The sequence below is a fragment of the Camelina sativa genome, chromosome 6 (genome assembly GCF_030686135.1).
Source record: "Camelina sativa cultivar CO46 ecotype springtype chromosome 6, ASM3068613v1".
NCBI classification, from domain to species: Eukaryota; Viridiplantae; Streptophyta; class Magnoliopsida; order Brassicales; family Brassicaceae; genus Camelina; species Camelina sativa.
In genome coordinates, this window is record NC_141885.1 from 16,690,605 (window position 1) to 16,710,178 (window position 19,574).

The 19,574-nt window shown below is 39.2% G+C and overlaps 3 protein-coding genes, 1 long non-coding RNA gene and 1 pseudogene across 8 annotated transcripts; 2 read left to right on the forward strand and 3 right to left on the reverse strand.

Moving 5' to 3' along the window:
- Positions 1–958: 958 nt before the first annotated feature.
- On the reverse strand, positions 959–3,459 carry LOC147942690 (uncharacterized; annotated as a pseudogene).
- Positions 3,460–4,476: 1,017 nt separating this feature from the next.
- On the reverse strand, positions 4,477–4,812 carry LOC104699010 (uncharacterized). Its single transcript, XM_087456159.1, has one exon. The coding sequence runs from the start codon at positions 4,810–4,812 to the stop codon at positions 4,477–4,479; it is 336 nt and encodes a 111-aa protein (XP_087312285.1).
- Positions 4,813–13,525: 8,713 nt separating this feature from the next.
- LOC104791190 (homoarginine-6-hydroxylase 2-ODD-C23.2) lies at positions 13,526–15,572 on the forward strand. The gene is given in 9 exon segments (XM_087453171.1): positions 13,526–13,640; positions 13,743–13,858; positions 13,951–14,227; positions 14,309–14,453; positions 14,554–14,573; positions 14,660–14,706; positions 14,822–14,902; positions 15,005–15,094; positions 15,187–15,572. Coding segments are annotated over 9 exon segments (969 nt in total). The 5' UTR covers positions 13,526–13,603; the 3' UTR covers positions 15,343–15,572.
- A 366-nt stretch (positions 15,573–15,938) lies between these two features.
- LOC147942691 (uncharacterized) lies at positions 15,939–17,139 on the forward strand. 4 transcript variants are annotated; one of them, XR_015559121.1, is made up of 3 exons: positions 15,939–16,498; positions 16,606–16,797; positions 16,884–17,139. It is a non-coding gene; the product is annotated as an uncharacterized LOC147942691 (long non-coding RNA). The 4 variants fall into 4 exon arrangements; XR_015559119.1 differs by having other exon boundaries at positions 15,939–16,297; XR_015559118.1 differs by having other exon boundaries at positions 15,957–16,297; positions 16,606–16,772.
- LOC104791189 (uncharacterized) lies at positions 16,990–19,564 on the reverse strand. 2 transcript variants are annotated; one of them, XM_010517020.3, is made up of 9 exons: positions 19,393–19,564; positions 19,185–19,290; positions 18,491–18,629; positions 18,286–18,394; positions 18,065–18,201; positions 17,835–17,971; positions 17,599–17,705; positions 17,395–17,522; positions 16,990–17,238 (listed from the first exon to the last, which is right to left on the reverse strand). In XM_010517020.3, exons 1-9 carry the CDS (start codon positions 19,435–19,437, stop codon positions 17,157–17,159), a joined length of 990 nt encoding a protein of 329 aa, XP_010515322.1. In that variant the 5' UTR covers positions 19,438–19,564; the 3' UTR covers positions 16,990–17,156. The 2 variants fall into 2 exon arrangements, with proteins under 2 accessions (XP_010515322.1, XP_087309296.1); XM_087453170.1 differs by having other exon boundaries at positions 18,491–18,643; positions 19,393–19,547.
- Between the last annotated feature and the right edge of the window lie 10 nt (positions 19,565–19,574).

A 19,574-nucleotide genomic window follows, 5' to 3' on the forward strand; every position in this document is an offset into this window, starting at 1 on the left:
CCGTGCCATGAACCCGGAATATTTCCCTCCATATTTCACTTAGGATTGTGGGATCCCTGTCACTGGTAACATCCTTAGGCATACCATGAAGTTTAAAGATGTGATCAAGGTATACCTGTGCAACGTCCAGAGCCGTATACGGGTGTGACAGAGGGAGGAAATGGGCATTCTTGCTTAGTCTGTCTACTACAACAAGGATGCAGTGCTTGCCAAAGGAAGGTGGTAGACCTTCTACAAAGTCCAAACTGATAGATTCCCAGACTCCTGTTGGAATTGGTAGTGGGTTCAGAAGGCCAGGCTTAGCAGCAGTATCATATTTACTCCTTTGGCAGATACTGCAGTTGCGGACGTAGTTTTGGACCTCGAGACTCATTTTTGGCTAGTAAAACAGAGATTTGACACAATGTAAGGTCGCATCTCTACTTGAGTGACCTCCCACAGCCGAATCATGCAACCACTGGAGGATCTTTGTCTTGACAATGGCATCGTTTCCCACTACGAGCTTGCCTTTGCGTCGCAGTTCGGCGTTGGTGAACGTGTATGTGGGGTGTGAGGACGGTTTGACTGAGATCTCTGAGATAATTTTCCTCAAGTGAGAATCAGTCTCCCAAAGTAGCTTTAAAGAGTCGAAGAAACCCTCATGCGCTTGGGATAGTGTGATGTGTAGCAGTTGTGAGCCAGTCACGCGGGATAGAGCATCAGCAGCATAATTTTCCTTGCCTGCTTTGTACTGAATCTCAAAGGTGTAGCCCATTAGTTTAGATAACCACATGTGTTGGAAGGGAGTTGTTACCTTTTGGTCCATGAGGAACTTAAGACTCTTTTGATCTGTTTTGATGATGAAGTGGCGGTGTGCGAGGTATGCGTTCCAGATTTGAACTGCATGAACCACTACGAGTAGTTCCTTCTCGTAGACAAAGAGTGATTGGTGTCGGGGACCCAAGGCACGACTGATGAATCAAATGGGATGATGATCTTGCATCAGCACTGCCCCAATTCCCACATTAGAGGCGTCAGTCTCTACCACAAACACCTTATCAAAATTTGGTAATGCCATAACCGGTGATGTAGAGAGAGCTTTCTTCAGGTTATGGAAAGCTTTATCAGCCTCTTCACACCATAGGAATCCGCCTTTCTTAAGCAGGTTGCTGAGAGCCCGTGCAATGATACCATAACTCTTAATAAACCTCCGGTAGTAGTTGGCTAGGCCGAGGAAACTCCTGAGTTATTTTTGGTTCACTAGTGTTGGCCATTCCTCTATCGCTTTTATCTTGCTCGGGTCAGTGCTCACCCCCTCTGCAGAGATAAAGTGTCCCAAATACTTGATGGTTGTAGCCTTAAATGTACATTTCAAAGGCTTCAAGTAAAGTTGTTGCCCACGTAAGATGATGAATACTTGTTGCAAATGATGGAGATGCAACTCCCAAGTGGTGTTGTAAACCAATATATCATCAAAGAACACCAGCAGGAACTTCCTGGTGATCTCTTGGAAGGCGTGGTTCATCAACCCCTGGAAAGTGCACGGAGCATTTGTAAGGCCGAAAGGCATCACTAGATACTCATAGTGGCCAGCATGTGTTTTAAATGCTGTCTTGAACACGTCTTCTGGAGACATTCTGATATGATGGAAACCAGCTCGCATGTCCAGCTTAGAGAAGTATTTGGAACCTCCTAGTTCGTCTAACAAGTCCTCCAACAAGGGGATAGGGTACTTATCCTTGATGGTTTGCTTGTTGAGACCACGGTACTCCACGCAGAGATGCCAAGTGCCATCTTTCTTCTTGACCAACACTATTGGGGATGCGTAGGGACTGGTACTACTTTGTATTATCCCTTGTGCCACCATGTCCTCCACCATTCTGTCTATGACATCTTTCTGCAATGATGAGTACCGGTACGGTCTGAGGTTGACTGGATTCGCATTAGCAATCAGAGGTATCTTGTGATCGAAACCTTCCCGAAATGGTGGGAGTCCATAAGGTTCCTCAAAGATATCATGGAATGATACCAACAGATACTGTAGAGAGGGATCTTCAGACATCTCTGATTGATGCGTAGCAATGTGTGAAAGTAACACTTCGGGTTGTAAGGAGGTTTGGTCAGGGGAGTCTAAAACTAGCTGAACTTGCAGTAAGGCAATTTGTGATGGTTGCTGGATGATTTTGTCCTGATTATCTCCCTTAACTTCCTTGCAGACAATCTTAGTTCCCCGCAACACGTGTTTAACCCCCTCTATCTTAAACTCCATTCGCAGGTTCAAGAAATCCCACAAGATTGGACCGAGTGTTACCAGCCACTGCACACCGAGTACCAAGTCATAACAGTCCAGAGGAATTGGTCTAACCTCCGTTGTGAACGAGTAACCTTGCATCTTCCAGGAGAAAGCAGAACACTTGTGCTTGGAAATGATGGTACCACCGAAGGCTCTAGTCACGCGGATAGGTTTGATTGCCTCCAAAAGGCTTCCTATCTCGTTAGCCACAGACAAGCTCAGGAAGTTATGTGTGCTTCCTGGATCTATCAGCACGTGAAGCTTTCACTTACCATATTGAGCAGTCATTATCATACAGGTGAAATCAGAGGTCCCCTTTAGTGCATGCACAGAGATGACCGGTCATGATTCTGTTATCTCTTCTGCGTGGTCAGCATGATGATTGGTGACTATCTCCTCTTCCTCTGGACATTCGTCGTCCTCAACCTCCACCACGAATATTTGGGATCTTTTATGCTTTAGGTGATGGTCGGGGGAGTATGGATCGTAACAGAACATACATAACCCTTTTGTCCGACGTTCTTGCATTTCCTGGTAGGAGTATTTCCTGGGTGTTTTCTCTGTTGGTTTGGTGAAAGTGTTTGGTTTGGCTTTTGGGTATTTGGGGATGGTATTTTCGGGTGGGGGTAGTAAAGGGGTGGTGTTTGGGTTTTTGCACGTGAAGCTCGAGGTTGTTTCTGTTGAGTGTGGGTTAGGTAGGCCTCGTGGAGTTTTGCCAAGCGAGCAGCATCAACTACATCGACTACCTCGAACTGGCGGACATGTAAGGCAAGTAGGGGGTTTAGGTTAGTCAGGAAGATACTCAGGGCGTGTTGGTCTGGCAGAGTCAGCTTGGTTAAAACATCCTCGAACTTCTCTAGGAAATCTTCCACTGAATCTCCAGACTGCTTCAGACTAACCAGAGCGGACAAGGGGTCGTTATTTGCCTCAGCGAACCGCTTAGAGAGGGACATAATAAACTCTGACCAAGAGGGGAATACGCCAAAGCGATTATTCAGGTAGTTGTGGAGCCACTGCATCGCTTTCCCTTCCATATAAATGGAAGTCATCTGCACCTTACCCTCAGCAGGAGTGTGGTCGAGGAGGAAGAACTGTTCACAACGATAGACCCAGTCCCGTAACGAGGTACCATCAAAGATCGGGAAACCTACCTTAGTTAGGCGAGTTGATAGACCATTTGGAGCCATTGGGTAGGTCGGAGAACGGTCAACTCCCAAAGGACGCTTACCGGAGGATGCGAGGCCGTCATTTGACAGATCCGGTGGGTCCGGAGGTCACGGCTGATGCGAGGTTGAGGTCACCTCTCCGGAAGCCGTCATCGGAGATCCGGTCGCTCCGCTAGACTGACATGTGTTCTGTATCACCATCTGCTTCACCATAGACTCCAGAGTGGCTTGGGATCTCACAAGCTCGGTTTGTGACTTCACCAGATCCGCGATTTGACTCTTGATATCATCGGTAGTCTGTTTCTGGTCATCGATTTGCTTGCTCAAGGTTTGGAAGCGTGTAGCGTCGGCCATGGTTAACACTGTCCGAGAGTCGAGGGCTCTGATACCAATGTAACAGTAAAATAAGGAAGGAAATAAACCTATTCCAGGACCTCACCGAGAGATCTAGTAATAGAGAATACAGAGCTGAAAGATGATCAAAGGGAAGAAGTAATCACCTTAAAGGACTGAATCCGAATGATGGGAGCAAGCGTAAGAGCGCCGCAATAGGATGAATGAGAGAGAGAGAAGGAGATAAGACAATATTCATTTATTAGGTTTTTCCAGAAATGGCAATGTATGCCTTACATACTATTTCTTTGGACCACAAACCGGTACCAAATTAAATAAACCAAAACCATAAACCGCGACACATTAAAATGTATCCATTGGCATAAAATAGGATAGAAATGGGATAGAAATGGAATATTCCTGTCACATTAATTAATACTTTGCTCAAGCCCTGATAGAGATCAGGTTAACGTTTGCTCTTTATTTAATTATTTTCGCCATGATATTAACTTATTTGAAACAAAACCCCTAATTACATGTTTGAATAATTATAAAAGTAGTTTTAGCTAGGTTCTAAAATACAACAACTTTTTTGTTTATAGCACAATGTTAATCATGCAAAACCTAGTGCAGCTCCAAAAGCCTCCATCTGCTTCGCTTTTCTTTGGAGCAACCTAATGGGTGTGAGTATCAAAGATCTTCAGGTCATACGGCACTCTCTTCATTAGCAGCAGCAGCAACTTCAAGATTCACCCTAGCCTCCTCAAGCTTCTGAGCAATCTCAGCATCCGAATAACCCTGATCAACAAGCTTATCCTCAAGGATAGCAAGCTTGAGATGGATCTGACGCTTATGTTCATGCTCTAGGATAGCTTTATTGTGTTTCTTAGATACACCAACAGTAAATTGATCATCCTCAAACCCTTTACCACCATTAACAGGCTTACCATCAGTTCTAGGCTTCACAAAAAACTTGTTCGTCTGAGCGTAACCATTCATCCCTGATCCTCTAGCGGTCTGTAACCCTACCCCGTTGTACATAGTTTATAAGAGCACCTCCACTGGGGAGTACTCTCAGAGGTACTCTCAAATTTGGGCCCAAATTTGATTAAAAACCCATTATTGATCCAAAAATGTTAATTATCGGTTATGTAGGAAGTATTTGGAGTAACCCATTAAGAACGATACGTGGCAATTTCTGATAGGATCTCAGGTAAATATAAAACTGTTATTTTTATTCTTCCTTTTATTTTTTTCATTAATCGCGAGACAAACTCTCTCTTCTCTCTCGTTCCAAACGGCGAAAGCAAAGGCGATTCGAGTCGTGATCGGAAAAATGAACCGATTCACATCGATTCTCTTGAAGTTTCCGGCTAAAATCGGAGGTTTGTTGGTGGGGAAACGACGGTGGAGCTATCTGGTTGGCAACGACACTGATGGCTTTACGATCGGCAACTCTTGAATTTGATGGTTTGGTTCTCACAGAGAAACGACGGCGGAGATATCTGTTGGTGGGACAACGACGACGGAGCTTTCTTCCAAAGGTTTGAAGGGGAGGGTTCAGACCACCGGCTAACGAATCAGAGATGAGAAGGTTCGTCTTCTAATGTTTGAGTTGTTGCATGTTTTTGTAATTCATCTCCGGTGGTCTTTATTTGTTAGGGTTTGGGATTAAGTCGATAGATTTTTAGAATTGTTTATGTTTTCTGTCGATCGGACTTATTATTAGAGGATTGGGAGATAAGTCGGATGTTAAATTTATTTTGAGATTTGGTTGGAGGGTTATGTGTTTCGGTTTATTCGATTGATGTTCAATTGAGTCTGATAATAGTTTGATGTTCTTATTAAGTAATGTTTGTCTTTGTGTTATTGATTGTATAGTGAACCTGTTTGATGTTCTTATGAGTAGAGTGTAAGTAGAGTTTGATGTTCTTATTATGTAATGTTTGTCTTTGTGTTATTGATGGTATAGTGAACCCGTTTGATGTTCTTATGAGTAGAGTTTGATGTTTTGTATAAATAAGTGTGTGATCTTTATGACTCTGTCATGTTTTGTGGGAGGTAATCATCAACGGGATACAGCGGTGGAGTGGTGAAGAGTGTTATGTTGATGCAGTGGACACAACGGTTGCAAGCTATAACTTGAAAAGGTATGGCTTTATGTTTTATGTTTGTATAACTTAGTTAAACAATTGTGTGAAAAAGTGTCTAGTTTGAGTTTGTGTTTCTGTTTAACTCTAATATTGTTTGGGTTTGGTTTGAGATTATGTTTTGTCAAGTGTTAAATAAATAAAAATCCCGTTTGTTGTGTGCTTTGATGTGTTGTTGTGTGGTTTTGTGTCAGTTTGGTTTCAAGTCTAGTTTGGTATCCCATTACTAGTTGCTAAAGTGTTTTAGGTTTTGTTTATTACCAACCCGCTTTCATCAATATTTATAAAACACTGGGTACTTCCACAATAGTTCAAGATTTTCAATGTTCTCCTTTGTATTTATTGCTACATATTGTTTCAGATAGACTATTAGTAACTAGTAACTGATTTTGTCATACTCTCTTCTACTCTCCAGTAACATCTCGTATCTTCCGTTGGCACACATTTACGAACGAGCTAATCAGATCCTAACAGTGTACTTTGGTGTTGCTGTTAGATTCTACCAAGGGTAAGAAACTGTTCTTTCTCATTGACCATGATAGACATATGCACCTGTGATCTGGTTTTTTCTTATACCATGCCCCTTTTCTATTGATTTGATTGGACAGACTTAGATGACAGGTTGTTTTTACGGACGTTTGTGCTTCACCTCTGTCTCCTGAAGTGATGAAATTTTTGAAAATGTAAGTCTATTACTTTTAAAATTTTCACTTTCTTTGGTGTGAGTCCGGTTTGAGATTGGTGTGACTTTAGTTTGAGATTGGAGTTTGCTAAAGTGTTTTATGTTTGAGTTTGGTTTGTTTTTAAGTCTAGTTTGGTATCAGTTTGCTAAAGTGTTTTATGTTTTCAAAACTCGTTTGTTGCTAAAGTGAAGTATGTTGCTGTGAGGTTTAGGGTAAATGATTATATTAAAATTTTGTATTGACTTTAACCATCAGCTTTTGGAATCAAATAACAGAAAGAGATTTACTGAAAAGTGATTCTCTTGTCCAGTCATAGAGATATACTGAAAAGTATATCTCTTTTCTTCTAACCACTCATTACCTTTTTGCTCAATAACCTTTAGTTATAAAACACACATCAGCCACACTCGATAAATATAAACGATCATTGTTTAACACTAATCTAAACTCTTAACATTATTCTCTCCAAACCTAAACACTCAGCCTATCATTTTCGGTTTCACTAGCCTAAAAAATGGATCCTAGCAACCCTTATCGTTTTTGGGATCAAAATTTTGTTGATCTTTTGAATTCTCAAAAAAACTCCAACTGTTCTGTTAATCCTATTCCTCCAAATTCCACCCAATCCTCTCAGACTATTCAGTTTAGTAACTGATTCTCTTCTGAGCCTTTAAACATTAGCCCTCCATTCTCTTCACAGCCTCCTAACCAGACTCCGACATCTAAATCTGAAGAATGTTTCGAGGTTATGGCAGATGAGATTGATAAAGAAGGAGGCAGAGGAATTAGGAAGCGATGGAGTGCAGAAGAGGATGTCCATCTAATAAGTGCTTGGTTAAACACAAGCAAAGATCCAGTGGTAAGCAACGAGCAGAGGAAAAATAGTTTCTGGAAGAGGGTTGCAGACTATTACAAAGCTCATGTTGGAGGAACCGGTTCAAACGCAAGAGGGACTTCACAATGTAAGGCAAGGTGGAATAAGATAAACCACCAAATCAACAAGTTTGTTGGGTGTTACGCACAAGCGAGTACAAGAAGGAAAAGTGGAGAATCAGAAGATGATGTTTTGAGAATGGTGTATGAGTTTTACAAGAATGACATGGACAAGCTGTTTCTGCTAGGACATTGTTGGAGAGAACTGAAGAATGATCAGAAATGGATCACAGAACACCATGAGGAATGTGGCAATAAGCGGACTAAGCTTGCTTCTGAAGGAGAATTCGCAGCTACTTCGAGCTATGGTGGAGATGAGATGAGGCCTCCGGGGGTTAAAGCTGCCAAGAAGAAAGGAAAGAAACCAGCAGTTAGTAGTGATGTTCCGGATGGTTTTGTCGATAGGTTGGATAAGATAATAGCAATGAAGGATCAGGAACAGTCGGCTAAAGAGAGGCATGGCAAAATGAGATTGCTAGACAGCCTGCTTAACAAGAGTGAACTAACACCCGCTGAAGTATTACTTAGAGACAAACTCCTTGATCAAATGTTGACAAACATTTAGGTTTACCTCTTGTGTCTTTGCGATGTTCTCAATTTTCTATCTTTTGGTTGTTTTGTTGTGTGTTTAACATAAACCTTAACTTTGTCATGTTTTGTGTTTAACTATACTTGTCTTGTACTTTTGTTTCAGGTTTGACGGACGACATATGAAGCATATGAAGCAGTCTCGTTGGCATCTGAAGTGAAACATGTTGGTCGACATATGAAGCAAACTCGTGGTCTATATATGTGTGATGTGTTGTGTTTGTAACCCGTGAATGGGTGTTGTTTTTTTGTGCCATTCACGGGTATCTCAATATTATGTATCTTGTTTAATAGTGGTCGGCTTTTGCTTGTAAGGTTATGTCACAACTTTATGTCACAACTTCACCAACCCGTGAATGTGTTTTGGGTTTATGTATTATTTTGTAACCCGTGAATGGGTATAGACTATGCTTCTAAGGTTATATATTCATCATTTGTCTTCTCTTCTTCATTTACAAGTTCATTCGATTCTTAGCATTTCTATAGTTTTTTTCCTTTCCATACAAACCCATTTCTATCATCATCATTTCTTCTTATCAAGATTTCTCTTATCAACGTTTCTTCTTATAAACCTTTCCATTACCAAATAAACAAGTTTCCATAAACCTTTCCAAAAAAAAAACCATTTCCAATACAAAATAAACCCAACTTCCAATAAGCCTCACAACTAAACCAATTTGACTAATAATGTCTAATTGGAGTTCTGATCATGAAGTTGATCAAATGGTAGAGGAGGAAGTTGATAGCATAGTGGACGAGATTCAGTACAACTATACTCAAGAGGAAGAACCACCAACTCCAATATTCCGAAGAGTGCACATAAATAGAGACCGCGAAGAAGGCCACACTCGGCTATGGAATGATTATTTTGGTGAGAATCCGACTTACACTCCCGCTATGTTCCGCCGTCGCTTTAGAATGAACAAACCATTGTTCGAACGCATAGTCAGTACTATTGAGAATGGAGTCCCGTACTTCAGACAAAGGCGAGATGCTACTGGGAGGCTCGGTCTTTCTGCACTTTAAAAATGTTCTGCAGCTATCCGTATGATGGCATACGGATGTTCGGCAGATGCGGTGGATGAATATTTACGACTAGGTGAAAAAACCTCACACAAATGCCTTGAAAAATTTGTAGACAGAGTTATCCATCTATTTGGAGACATTTATCTCAGACGACCTACAGCGGAAGACCTCCAAAGATTACTGCATATTGGAGAACAACGCGGTTTCCCCGGAATGGTGGGGAGCATAGATTGTATGCATTGGGAGTGGAAGAATTGTCCTATTGCATGGAAAGGACAATATTCACGTGGATCTGGAAAACCAAAAATCGTACTAGAGGCAGTGGCATCCCAAGATTTATGGATTTGGCATGCATTTTTTGGAGCACTGGGTACGTTAAATGATATCAATGTTTTGGACCGCTCACCGGTCTTTGATGATATCCTTGAGGGCCGAGCTCCGAGAGTTACATACATTGTCAATGGACGACAATACAATATGGCTTACTACCTCACTGACGGTATCTATCCCAACTGGGCGACTTTCATCCAATCAATTACACTTCCACGTGGTCGAAAAGCAAAACTCTTTGCTCAATGTCAAGAAGCATGTCGGAAAGATGTAGAGCGTGCATTTGGAGTCTTGCAAGCTCGATTTGCGATCTTGAAGAATCCCGCACTTTTTTGGGATAAAGGGAAAATAGGGAAAATAATGAGAGCATGCATCATATTGCATAACATGATAGTGGAAGACGAACGACATACCTACAATTTCTACGAACCATCGGAGTTCCATCACGGAGAAGGAAGCAGAACTTCTCATGTTGATCGATCGTATTCTACAGATAGACAAACAAATCTACATAATTTGATGGGCATTCGAAATGACGTTCATGATCCACAAATGCATTTGAAAAAAGACTTGATTGAGCATATTTGGCAAAATTTGGTGCAACCCAATAAATCTTCTTCCGAATTATGTATAATATGTTTAATATTTCTTATTTTAAATTTATGTTTAATATTCCTAAATTTGTAATATTTTATTGTTTTATATTTTATGTAAAAAAATATTATTTAAATGATTGAGCAACCTAAGTGAGTTTCTCTAGTGGAGAATTGATTTTGTTTAAGTTTCTAAGTGAGATGCTCTAATTAGTTTAGTATTAATTAAGATTTGAGTAACCCATGTGAGTTACTTGAGTGGAGATGGCCTAAACCAACTTACACAGAAACCCTAAAGCGTAGAGACTAGTTCAGCTTCTAATCGAAACCCTACGAAACCGATCACAGTATAAGAGGAGAGTACTAATCTCAATATCAAACAATCCAAGGGAACGATGATGTGACTGAGCAAAACAACACAACCTTAATTAAAAAGACCGAAACCTCTCATATAATAATCAGATGGGCTTTAGGCCCAATACAGTTACTGAATTTCTATTTTAGGGGAATTTAATTTGATTTTATTCGAAACATTTCAATTTAGGAAAAAAAGATACTCAGCTACCTCAACTATCATTGAATTCATGGTCACACATGCGAACTACCGTAAAGGACATCCAGCTATACGACCTTTATGTAATTCATGGCCACATATCTGAAGTATATGACGTTATGTGCGGAACACCATGTATATTTCAAATCTCGGTTAACCGGACGAATTTCATCGGTGTTGACTCTTCGTTGACACATCAGACCCGGTTTAAAACTTGATCAGACTTACTATCCACAACCCGAGAACTTGACCCGGTTGGGTGTTGAGGCAATTGTTGGACTGTTAAATGGGCCCAAAGATTATTTAACAAAAGAATCGGGCCCAATAACTTAAAACCTTAACATCGATTCCATCGTAAAAAGTTAAACCTTTTCGATTTCTCAATTCAGAGTGAAAAACATCGATCTACTTTCACCTAGGGTTAAGTCGAAGAAGGCGAAGGAATCTGCTGTAATCGTTGGTTGTAATCACAAATAACTTGGTGTTCGGGTTTGATTGTCGCACAAATGAGGTACATTTTTCAATTTCGATTTGATGTTATAACATATTAAGTAGTTGTTTAAGTGTAAGTGGGGATGTGAGGATGTGGGGATGTGAGGATGTGAGGATGTTGTCGGGCACCTCTTATTCATCAACCCACCTAAAGAATTTGCAGTGTGCGTTACCACCTTCCTAAATCCACAACAATAAGAGACTGAACTAATCAACACATCTCACCACCAACACACTGTTAATCACACTTACGGAACATACCTTGTACAACTCACACCCAAAGAATTTTCGATGTAGATTCCTCGCCGTTTTAGATTTGAAAATCTTTGCCGGTATTCCACAATCACAGACTTTGCGCTCTCCATATCTGCTGCTACTGGAGGATCCCGAGCTTAATTCCATCTTCGAAACACTGAACTTTAAAAACTCTAATAGTCGACTGGTCCCTTCGAAAAGATGAACACTAAGAACCCTAATAATGGAGTGCTAAAACTGTGTCTCGACTATGTCGAAGAAGAAAATAACCGATGTTATGGTTATAAGTTATTGGGCCTAATTTATTTATTGTTTAATCCCTAGGACCATTAAACGGTCCATTAATTAACCTAACAACACCCAACCGGGTCGGGTCAGGATCTCAGATTCTGGTCATTAACTCCGATCGGGTTTTAAAACGGTTCCGAGGAGTCAACGATGAGTCAACACCGACAAAATTTGTCCGGTTAACCGAGATTTGATGTGTATGGTGTTCCGCACATAACGTCATATACTTCAGATATGTGGCCATGAATTACATATAGGTCGTGTAGCTGGATGTCCTTTACCATAGTTCGCATGTGTGGCCATGCATTCCGTGATACTTGAGGTAGCTGATTATCTTTTTTCCTTCAATTTATTATCAATATTTTTTCTGAGACAGGCATAAATATTTTTTTTTGAAAAGAAAAAAGAAGAAAAGCATATTCTACGCACTTCAATATTGACTATTGTTTTCTTCCTTTTGGTAAGTTTGATCACTCAACTCGTACCACAAGCACGGTCCCAATGCTTAAGGGGTCTACCCACAGCCAGGGGTTACTTGCAAGTTGCCACACAAGCACCAATATTGACTTTAGCCAAGAGACTTGGATGTTCAATTGGGTCAAACAAAATAACATAATGTGTCTATAAATAAAAATATCCCATCTTGAATAGTATACGAGAAAATTCTTTCTCATTTTGTTTTACTATGACGACTTAATCAGCTTGAGTAGTCCATCTTTGTTTCGAAACAATTGAAAAATTCAAGTGGAACTCTGCTAACTAGCTAACTCGAGTCTAGTGGAATATTCCTTATTCTATCTTCAAAACTTTTTAGCCTTTTAGTTTGTTTTAAGTATCAAAAAAAAAAGTTAATGCAAATCACATGGGTACTCAGGAGACGAATATTCTTCACTGTCCAATACTAATCTTTGTTTTTATTAAATACCGCAGAGTCCTCATGCATGCATGCATCCACCAGACATAACAAACATCACACTTGAAACAAAACCAAATTGGTACGATACTCCAGCCACTATAGTCCTTAACTTCCCCACAAATAACAATTAGGATTTTCTTAGCAAGAAGATTTGTTATTTACTAAAAAAATCCACATTGTGCGAATAGTAAAAAAAATCATCATACTAATTATAATTAAGGTGTATATTCTTAATCTGTTAATAGAACTCCCTTAGCTTACGATAGTAATGAACTAATGATTGATTCGCTATGCCGCATAGCCTATGTGTATCAGTTCATACTCCTAAATTTATTTTTATATAACAAAAATCTGATCTCCGGATAAATTGCTCGATGAGTTTGATCCAAGACCTAGTGTTATACGCCGACGGCCGTATTCTTGGAATTTGTGTTAGCTGCCAGCGTGTCATTCTTACTTCGTTGGAAGTGCCGTGTACTTTTTGCTTTCATCATGTTTGTTGAGTAAACGAACTTGTGTTAGTCAATTGAGGATATGCGGTTTCTTTTTTCCACAAGATGCTCAAGCTCTTATCAAGTGACTGAGATTGGATTATCCCAATCTCTTTTCTTCTTCTTCTTTATATTATCATCTAATCTAAGTTACACGTGATGATAAGATTTTAGTAATTATTCTTATCTAAAATATTCAAGTATAATTTTTTTTTTAAACTACTTACATCGAACCAATCATAAAGTGTTAAAGCTACTAAAAGAATTGTAATTTATCCTTAAAAAGTTGTAAAAACGGAATATTAATTAATCACTACAGTTTTATTTTAATGACAAAACCAGACCAGAAAAAGAAAAATTGCATTCGCACGTGGGCTGCTCCATGTCTGGCCTTTAGAAAATCCTAAGGGGCAATCAATGAGTGGGTATATAAACAAGTGACATACCGTTTATGGTAACATATCATCGCAGAACAGTCTTTGCCATAAACGTACATAAGAGCAAAACGTTTCTTTCATTTCCATCATCTCGAAAATGGTGACAGACTACAAATCCCTACTACCAGTTATCGGTACGTACTCATAAACCGTAATTATATTCATTATTTTCAGCAAATCTTCACTTTCATATAATATTCCAAGGAAACTAAATTCATGTGATAATGTTGTTGCAGACATCGGTCCTTTACTGGCCAAATGTGATGATTCCGACATGGCGGATGATGCTGGGGTGGCGCAAGTTGTCCGAAAACTGGACAAGGCATGTCGGGACGTCGGATTCTTCTACGTGGTAATTATTAACAAACTTTCGAAATTTGAGTTTACTTTATAGTGTTTTATAATATTAAAGAGTCTGATTTTGGGTTGGTGAATGTGGATCAGATTGGTCATGGAATATCGGAGGATCGTATAAATAAGGTGAAAGAGATGACGCATCAGTTCTTCCAGCTTCCTTACGAGGAGAAACTTAGGATCAAGATTACTCCAGCTGGTGGATACAGGTTTGTTTCCACATCTCTCCAAAATATATGAACCAATAATGTTGGTAACTTGGTACCACCGATCTTTGCTTTTTTTGTTCAATGTTTCATAACGAACGAGACATTATAATTTTATTAAGCTATGCACAGGTGTGTTTAATATATTAAGCTATGCACAGGTGTGTTTAATATTAGCCCTTTTGAATCTCAGTAAAAGCTAGTCAGTTTCTAACTTCATTTCATGATTTTTTTTTCTACAGATCTTTCTAGAAACATATTAAGGGGAATCTCCTTAGCACTTGGTGGATCACCTTATGAGTTTGAGGGAAAGATGCTTAGAGACCCTTTTTGGGTAATGCGTATAATTGGTTATCCAGGTGTTAACCAAGAAGATGTTATTGGATGGTAATGTTATATACTACGACCACTTTTCATTTTAACTTTATGATCAGCTTGATCACTTCGTAGTAACTCGTCTTCTCTTTTATTTTTCTTCAACTTACAGTGGAGCTCACACTGATTATGGTAAGTAATAATGAACTCGAGTCAAGTTCACCCTCTTCATAGTTGTGTTTTTTTGTTTGGTCTAAAAAAAAGTATTATTTTTACAGGCTTGTTGACGCTTATAAATCAAGATGATGATAAAACTGCTCTTCAGGTATATATGGGGCTTATTTGATGATAGCCAAACTTTGTTATTCTTTCAAAATTGGTAAAAAAAAAAACATAAAGCAAAACCGTAGTTAGAGTGTAACTTTTGTAACTTCGAAAAGGTGAAAAACGTGGACGGTGATTGGATACCAGCTATTCCGATCCCTGGATCGTTCATTTGCAACATCGGTGACATGTTAACGGTTCGTTTCTTCTATATTCCTCTCCCTCTTTGACCTCTCTTTACTTTTGTTTGAACAATACTTGAAAACATTTGGGAAACGTATACATCTGTGTATATGCAGATACTTACAAACGGAGTTTACGAATCCACACTTCATAAAGTGATCAATAACTCTCCTAAATACCGTGTTTGTGTTGCATTCTTCTACGAGGTACTAAAAAACGTGTTAACACTCATTTGTATTCTCCTCAACTTGATTTGGAATCATGTTTATCTCTAATATATATATCTTGAATGAATCAGACTAACTTCGACGCGGAGGTGGAGCCACTGGATATCTTCAAAGAGAAGTATCCGAGAAAATTAGTAACATCTCAAGTTGCCAAAAGAGTTGTCTATGGACAACATCTGATAAACAAGGTCCAGGCCACTTTTGCAAATCTAGTGGAAAACAGTTAAACATGGTTGGTTGGTTGGGCTTTGGAATGGTACCTAAGTTGGATTTCGAGTTTTTAATACAATAAATAAAAGCTGTTCTAGGCGACAATAAAAATAAAATGAATAAAGAAGAGATTCCATAATACATCAATCTGTATTTCTACCAAAAAAAAAAAATATATATATATATATATATACACATCAATATGTATAATTTGGTCTCTATATTAAAAATTCTACAGTTTGGTTTACCAATCGGCTAGTTTTAATTTACGAATTTGAGTAAAACAATGAGATTACTGTATGTATATAAAATTCGAAAGAGATTTACAAGAAGATATATAGGAAAGATCAAACTGCAAAGTTTTAGACACTTACTTTCAGTAATCACAAAACATAATGTGAGTCATATGCATGTGTCGGTAAATGAATGTTCTTCAATGTCCAGTAGTGATCTTCCGATCCAACAACAGACAACTATAGGCATGAACCTGAACCAACGGGGGAGGATCCAAGTTGATAATGTCCAAGAAATAAATCAATAATACAAAAAAAAAAAGAAAAAAAACTATGGACTCGGGTCAAATTTATGGAGCTTTTGGATCTCCTTACAACATGGTACGTGTCAGTCAGTTGTTGGTTAGGGGTATGTGATGACTGATGACACAACCGAAAGAAATTTCGCCCGTAATTTCATTCGTATCTCTCTTTTGTTTCATCACGACGATTGCTGTATCGGACGCAAACGGAGGTTTCTTGTATCTGATGAATCTTTTACTTCGTCGGTTGTTTCATATGTTTGGTGGTGGTGGTGGAAGTGCAACTGGCGGATCCGCACTAGTTCGACGGCGGCGGAAACTCCTCCGGATCCAAAGATGCTTATACCTGTGAATCTTTTTTTTATTATCCTACTCCAATCATGAGTGACTCCACTAACAGCGTCTCTCCTTCCTCTGATTACGCCTCCGGCGACCAGGTTCTCCATTTTTCTCAATTTCGATCTGGGCACGAATCTGTTTGTGCAGGATTTGAGAAATCACTTTGTGGGTTTTGCTTTATAGACCATTTGGTTTCCATAAAGTCAATTCTTTTTACAAGTGGGGATCTTGATGAACTCACTTTCTTACTTACCATGTTAAGAGCGGTTGGCTACTTTGGTTTTCTAACTTTTAATCGGGTTGGTAACAAATTTTGTTTCTTTTTTGAATATGGGACTTGTGTCTTTGTGTGAGTTTGATCAAGTTTATGTATTTGCATTGTACTGATAAGAATAGCTTTTTGTAGGTCTAAGACGAGTCTTTGAAGCTGTGAAGAAAGAAAAAGTGAAACTCGGCTAGTCTCAGACCTACAAAAAGCTATTCTTATCAGAGTCTTCAGCGGAGTCGAAGGAGTGGAGATGGAAACAGAGCCATTGTGCGTGAGTCTCGCCACTACTAGCATGATGTATTCTGGTCAGCCATCTTTGTGATCCACATGGTTTGTTTGGGATTTGTTCTCGTGGTCCTTGGACTCAATACGTTTAGAATATCAGATATGGTTTTAATTAGATCATGTTCATACAGACTAACTTCAACGCAGCGGTAGAGCCATTGGATATCTTCAAAGAGAAGCACCCAGGAAATGGAACATCCCGAGTTTTCAAAAGAGTTGTCTATGGAGAGTATCTGGTTCATAAAATCCTGACGACCTTTCCAAATTTAGTTGAGCACAGTTAATTAATTATGTGGTTGGTCGGGTTGGACTATGGATGGTCATATCGTAGTCACATGTACTTTGGATTTCCGAGTTAATTAAATGAAAGAAAAATAATAACAAAAATTTGATTTCTTTCAGTATCACAAAACATGAGGCAAGTCATTTGTCAGGGGACCAACGTTCTTCACTGTCCAAAAGTAATCTTCCAAATCGTAAAGCCGCCTGAAATATCCACACCCAACACAACAATATTAGACTTGAAAACTCAACTAAATTGGTTGAGAGACTCAAGGCTCGACCCACTATGATCCTTACGATCCCGGTGGATTACAATTTCAATTTGGTTAGAGATCAGGATTACGTAAGAAGTTAACTTACGCTAGATCTTCTAAAGTGTCTGCTTTGTTGATAGACTTCCCTTCGGGTAGTTCAAGACAAGAATGATGCGCTATCATCTCCTTTATCGTGTATTTTGTGCTTTTAACATCGTTATTCCACAAGATACTCTGCAACACAATATCTCGAAATCTAAAAATCATATCATAACCAGGAAAAGTTACATTTACTCTTTTTCTTTGTTACCTTTCTAAGGTACTTCTTTTTCACATCTTCCCAGTGTGATTTTCCTTTTGGAGAGAAAATTGAAGCATTCCACATAGCTCCTCTTGCAACCATCACTGATGCAGCGCCTTTATGTGAACCAAAAAAAAAACCGGCAACATCGAAGGGTTAATCATTAGTACATGGCAGATACTTGTTATGAGATATTTTGCTAATCAATCTTCTGAATCTGAACTCAATAAGTCTATCATCTGTACCTGTTGCAGCTTTAATGCGAGAAAAATCATCGTATTCTAGAACATCACCATTTGCAATGACAGGAATGGATAAAGCTGCCACAACATCTGCAATTTCATCCCATTTAGCTGGATCTCTTGGCCTGTCTGCAATTTTCCTGTATTTGATGATGGAGAAATCGATGAACAACTTTTATAAAAACACCTTAAAGGATTGAGAACCAACTAATTACTATAGTAGTGTACATTACCTCCCATGTACGGCAAGAGCTGGTACACCAAGTTTCTCAATTCTCCTAGCCAATTCAACAGTATCTGCTGGTGATTTTAATAATCGAATCTTGCAAGTAACCGGCACGTCTAAGTTCCTCTTAAGTGTTGCTAAAATCTATGATGCAGAAGATACTACATGAGGAATCAATCAGTAAGAAAACAAATGCACAAATGTGCAAAAGAATCAACAGAGCATTACATCATGAATCAGCTCGGGTTTACTTAACAAAGCAGCACCCATTCCTCCTTGAATAGAGAACGCCTTGGGGCAACCCATATTAATATCAACAGTTGCAACGTCTTTACACCTAAATGATGAAAACAAAGACAATCAATTTCAAACTGGTGTAACACACGGAACATTGACTCTTTGCAACCAATGTGAAGAACATTACTAAACTTACACAATCTCAGCAGCCTTTAGAGCCCTAACAGCATCAGAAGTTCCCATCTGAAAAACAACCCTATTTTTTTCTTCCTCACATGTGCTGAAGACGACATTGTCTGTTCCTTTCTCCACAAACTCAGTTGTCCCGAAAGCAACTGTAGAGGGAGAACTACAATAAGAATTCGAGAATCAGGAAGAACCACAATAGCAGCCACCTTATCAGGAAAGCACCAAAGAAAATATCTTGCTTAAGTCTCTCCCTAGCAAATTCTATAAAATGTCTGCCAAAGAGATGCACTAATGAAACCAGGTTTCAATATAGATTCGAAGCCATTATGATATAAACAGTCCATATTGACTGATAGACAGGACAACAATCTCGAGCCATACACAGAGTTTATAATCACTTCAAAGGAGACTTAAATTAGCTACATGTGAGACCCTAATATGGCACCAAATCAAAACCTAGATAATTCTTTTCATCTTTCCTTAGTTTGAATCTCTCATAGCTTTATCTTCAACAATAAGAGAAAGTGAGATAGATAACGTTAATATACACAACCCCAACGGTACTAAACTAAGCTTATTGAAGTGCAATGCAGTGACCATAACATACCACAGGCTAACTAACAGAGAATCTGAGAGCCAAATGAATCAATTCAAAGTTCACAACTACACTACGGTTACGGAGGAGACACCAAAGAGTTTACCATTAGTTCGGCGTTCACACTTAACAAGCTTATGATCAATGATCTCTTCACCGTAGGTAATATCAGCGCCGTACTCAGCTGCCAACATCCTAAAAGACAACGTTCCCTAAACCACACCACACCTCCATGAATAAGCAAAGGCGAGAACAACGAATTAAAAAAAAAAAAAAAAAAAAAAAAAGGAACCAATTTCACGATTTGGACTTACCACACGAACCATGGGAGCAAGAACAAGCTTGTTTTGGTAATCCATCTTCGTCTTCTTTGTGGCAACGTCAAACGCAGCCACGAAAAAATTCGAAGACGACGCCGCCGGCTAGATCTGCGCACGATTTGTTTTGTTTTGCTTCAAGAAAAAATAAAATAAAAAATCCCTCTGATGGGCTTCTC